The sequence below is a fragment of the Borostomias antarcticus genome (assembly GCF_949987555.1).
Source record: "Borostomias antarcticus genome assembly, chromosome: 28".
NCBI classification, from domain to species: domain Eukaryota; kingdom Metazoa; phylum Chordata; class Actinopteri; order Stomiiformes; family Stomiidae; genus Borostomias; species Borostomias antarcticus.
The window spans coordinates 2,506,383-2,511,382 of NC_140261.1; the positions used below are offsets into that span (position 1 = coordinate 2,506,383).

The 5,000-nt window shown below is 47.7% G+C and overlaps 1 protein-coding gene across 1 annotated transcript in view; it reads left to right on the forward strand.

The window, feature by feature from the left end:
- Positions 1-3,345, forward strand: part of gabrb2a (gamma-aminobutyric acid type A receptor subunit beta2a) — a gene marked incomplete at both ends in the record, with an annotated part of 20,087 nt that extends 16,742 nt beyond the window's left edge. The window contains 2 exons of the mRNA XM_084459566.1: positions 172-340; positions 2,980-3,345. Of these exons, the coding sequence (XP_084315692.1) occupies positions 172-340; positions 2,980-3,345 (535 nt within the window). The remainder of the gene's footprint in view (positions 1-171; positions 341-2,979) is intronic.
- Positions 3,346-5,000: the final 1,655 nt, after the last annotated feature.

Here is a 5,000-nt window from a genome sequence, read left to right on the forward strand (position 1 = left end):
GCTGTTTCTCTCGAAGGGCAAGGCGTCTTGGACAAAACAAATGATTGGCCGTAGTCCAAAAAGCCTTTCCTTTTAAACTCTGTATTGAGCTCATGATAAAGTTAGCAGTAACGTGCAGAAACAGCCTTTCCTGTGAGTGTGGTAAGGTGCGCCTTCCCCCCCCCCCCCAAGTAACAGTGCTGATTTTGTATGCTTGCAGTGGTTGGTGGGAAATGTAGTTCAGAGAGATGATGCTGTGTATGCCAGAATGAAACAGAGGGAAATTGACGCGTATGACTCGATGTGGGCTCCCATCTTTGTGGACGATGGCGCATTAGGAGTAGGCGAGCAGAGAACTAAGGTACTGGAGGTTTTGAAAGTCAAAACTTTAATAATAAAAATGTCATCAATCTGAATCAACACCCGATCAGAGGAAAATGCTATAGTAGTTTTTCCTTTTTTTGTGCATTTCTTTGATTTTTCTATAGATCTTTTTATTAAGGCAGCTTTGCTCATCCACTCCCACCATTGTGTTTTGACCCCCTTTATTGGTTTTGCTCTTCATGCATTTTCCCGACAAACACGACCAGTTCAGTTCAGTTCAGTTCCCAGCGTCGAAAATATCTTCTGTCTGGTTTAATCAAGTCGTAGACCTTTAATTTGATGGGAAAACTGTGAATATCGATAGACAATAAAACAAATGGTGGTAGCTAAGATAGTTTATAAGCTAATATTGCTGTGAGACAGGCAGCATCTCAGATCCCCCTAATGACCGTGAAGCAGCTCGATAGCGCCCATTCTCTCAGGCACGCAGACACGAGAAAAAGATCATCTGCATTTTGACGAGTAGTGCCGATAGAGTAGTGGCCTTGATTCAGAGTTCAGATCAACTCGACAACAGATATCAGATTCTTGTATTTGAGTAAACAAATAGGTTTTTAGAGATGTTTGTTTACTTCACGTGTCATATGGATAAAGAGATGCTGCTCGAACTCACTCTCTCCTTCCTGGCCTGCCCTAAACCTCTCCTGCCCTGAACCTCTCCACTACGTCTCCTTCCTGACCTGCCCTGAACCTCCCCACTACGTCTCCTTCCTGACCTTCCCTGACCTCTCCACTACGTCTCCTTCCTGACCTGTCCTGAACCTTCCTGGCCTGCCCTAAACCTCTCCTGCCCTGAACCTCTCCACTACGTCTCCTTCCTGCCCTGAACCTCTCCACTACGTCTCCTTCCTGACCTGCCCTGAACCTCTCCACTACGTCTCCTTCCTGACCTGCCCTGAACCTCTCCACTATGTCTCCTTCCTGACCTTCCCTGAACCTCCCACTACGTCTCCTCTCTGACCTGTCCTCAACCTCTCCACTACGTCTCCTTCCTGACCTTAACCTCTCCACTACGTCTCCTTCCTGCCCTTAACCTCTCCACTACGTCTCCTTCCTGACCTGCCCTGAACCTCTCCACTACGTCTCCTTCCTGACCTTCCCTGAACCTCTCCACTACGTCTCCTTCCTGACCTTCCCTGAACCTCTCCACTACGTCTCCTTCCTGGCCTGCCCTGAACCTCTCCACTACGTCTCCTTCCTGACCTGCCCTGAACCTCTCCACTACGTCTCCTTCCTGACCTGCCCTGAACCTCTCCACTACGTCTCCTTCCTGACCTGTCCTGAACCTCCCCACTACGTCTCCTCTCTGACCTGCCCTGAACCTCTCCACTGTCTCCTTCCTGACCTTCCCTGAACCTCTCCACTACGTCTCCTTCCTGACCTTCCCTGAACCTCCCCACTACGTCTCCTTCCTGACCTGCCCTGAACCTCCCCACTACGTCTCCTTCCTGACCTGCCCTGAACCTCCCCACTACGTCTCCTTCCTGACCTGTCCTGAATCTCTCCACTACGTCTCCTTCCTGACCTTCCCTGAACCTCTCCACTACGTCTCCTCTCTGACCTGTCCTGAATGTCCCCACTACGTCTCCTTCCTGACCTGCCCTGAACCTCTCCACTACGTCTCCTTCCTGACCTGCCCTGAACCTCTCCACTACGTCTCCTTCCTGTCCTGAACCTCTCCACTACGTCTCCTTCCTGACCTGTCCTGAACCTCTCCACTACGTCTCCTTCCTGACCTGTCCTGAACCTCTCCACTACGTCTCCTTCCAGACCTGCCCTGAACCTCTCCACTACGTCTCCTTCCTGACCTGCCCTGAACCTCTCCACTACGTCTCCTTCCTGACCTGCCCTGAACCTCTCCACTACGTCTCCTTCCTGCCCTGAACCTCTCCACTACGTCTCCTTCCTGACCTGCCCTGAACCTCCAACCTCTCCTCCTTCATCTTTGCAAAGTCCTTACTATTTCTCTCAACCTTATCCTCTCACATTTTTCCCTTTTTTTTTATTTATGTTTATTTGCTTGGTTTGTCTTGTGAATTTTAGATAGAATTTTAACCACCACTTGGTTGAAATTCTGAGATGACAATGACGATGATTTCTCCAGGAGAGTTAGAGATGGACCTTTCTCCCAGCAGCTGTTGTGATATGTCATAGCAAGGTAAACACAGGGGTAATAACACCTGTGTTTATCCGGCAACGGCATGTCAAAATGGCTGCTAGGAAAAGGGTCAATTGTGAAGTGCTTTGTACCCTTGCCGAATTGTGAACTCATGCTATCTGTGCTGTTAGTAATGGACAGATATCAGATATTCATCTGTAAGAGAATGATTAGATGAAGTTTTACCTACAATGTCACCATGAGTAAAACTTACACATTTGCACAAACCCACTAAACACAAGCACCACACGCCCTTTTGTAACACTAAGGATACAGAATAAATCAAATCTCATGATCTTGATGTACAGATTGATCCTGTACTTGACACTGTAAGTAAACATTGCAATAATAAGAGCAAGTAGAAGTACAACAACAGACCACAGTCTTTTTGACCTTCAGGTGACCTTTCCTCCATTCACTTCCTCTCATCGCCCCGCCTCTCTCCCCCTCCCTCACAGATGACCCCCGATGACAACATCCTGTTCAGCAGCCTGGAGATGAAGAATGAGATGGGGGGGGCCCCTGAGATGGGCCGGGGCCTGGGGGGCCCTGGCGGTCCAGGAGACCCCCGCAGCGCCATGCTGGCGTACGACAGCTCCACGCTGCAGTACCGGCGCGCCGCCATGGCTCGACAGAACTACGGCCACAGCGCCCTGGAGCGCCACGCCCAGAAGAAGTCCCGCCTACGGAGGCGGGCCTCACAGCTGAAGGTCAACATCCCGGACCTGACCGACGTGAACTCTATCGACAAGTGGTCCAGGATGATCTTCCCTACCGTCTTCTCTTTCTTCAACGTGGTTTACTGGCTCTACTACGTCCATTAGGACACCCTGGAGAGACGCGACCCACAGCCAACCAGGAGAGGAGGAGGAGGAGGAGGAGGAGGATGAACGATAGAGAGAGAGAGAGAGAGAGAGAGAGGGAGATGAAGAGAGATGGAAAGATGGAGATTAGAGACGGTGCACCTACTTTTTTGCCGATTCATTTTAGGAGATACTAGGGATGTATTGAAAGACTGTCAGCAACGCCTGAGATATTCACTCCGCAGAGACTTCTGACCTCTGACCTCTGACCTCTGAACCCCCGAGCATAACAACAGACTCACACTCAACCAGGAGCAAGAGGTGAAGGAGAACGCGGCCTGTTCCAAGATCTCACTAATATTTCTCATTCTTAGCTTACTCTCTGTGGATCAAATATTTATGCTTGTGTTTGCATATACTTTAAGGATTTGTTTTGTTTCGTATAACCTATTTACTTGGTAGCTGAGATGTGTGCATCCAGGGGAGCTTTCGAGGGGATGTTGAAGGAATCGTCCTCAATAGTGTATTTTCCTATAGTTACTGTATATCAGAAACATCCTTTAAAAGCATGCTTACGTTTCAGTTCATTTTGCATCTCGATCGAGACGATGGAGCACAAAGAATTTGAGTTTTTCTATGCTGAGATATTTCTTCTTCTGTGTAGCGAACGCGTGTGCTGTTCTACACCCCCCCCCCCCCCCCTCCCCTCCCTCCCGCGCTCAGGCCTAGCTGGGAGAACTAGGTTGGTGACCTGGTTCCTAACCCTAACCCTAACCCAACCCTAGGCCCTACTGTACAGCATGTCACCATATAGTAATTTAGTCAGCCAGACATTAGGAGGCGCTGTCCTCTACAGAGCAGGTACATGGGTATTCAGTCTTACTTTCCAGACGGAGTTGAGCATTTATGAGATGTTTCCATTCGGAGGGTATAGTTAGTAGCTCTGACCTGAATCCAGGGTGGTTCTGGTCATTGTGTGTCCCGTGGACGAGGAAGAGGAGAGCTGTGGAGACTCTGACCTGGTTACATGTCCTGACAACGCTTGGCTGACAGAATCTAGTTCACCATCTAAAACATACTCTGTTTTTTATGGACAGAGAACCTTTGAACTCTTTGATTCTTCACTGCCAACAAGTGGACGACGGAATGGCTTTAAACCGGCCGGGGTGGGTGAGGACGTTGCAGACGGAGACTCCTTTCCACTGCAATGAAGATCGCTGCATTAATACAATCATCATCATCATCATCATCATCATCACCCTCATCCTTAGTAGAGTTGAATGATAGCATAATTATGATGCATTGTGATTAGGTCTATGTTTTGAAAACTGTAGATAAAATCATGTTTTAAAGAAAAAAATAAAGACAGGGTCCATTTTTATAACTCAATATTCATGATATTCTGTGTAAATAATACAAAATAATTATATTTAAATGGGTTTTTCTTGTTGTTTTTTGCAGTCTACTAACTAACAGGTTCAAATGTTTCATTGAGGTAAAAGAAAAAAAGCTGAAGTCCATCTAAGAAAAATAATATCCACCGTTTCCCTGACGACCGTGTACTTTTCAGAGTATTTTCTCTTTTTCCTTTTGAACAGAGTCCAAACAAACTGACCAGACACTAACACACTGACCTTAACACACTGACCTTAACACACTGACCAGACACTTAACAC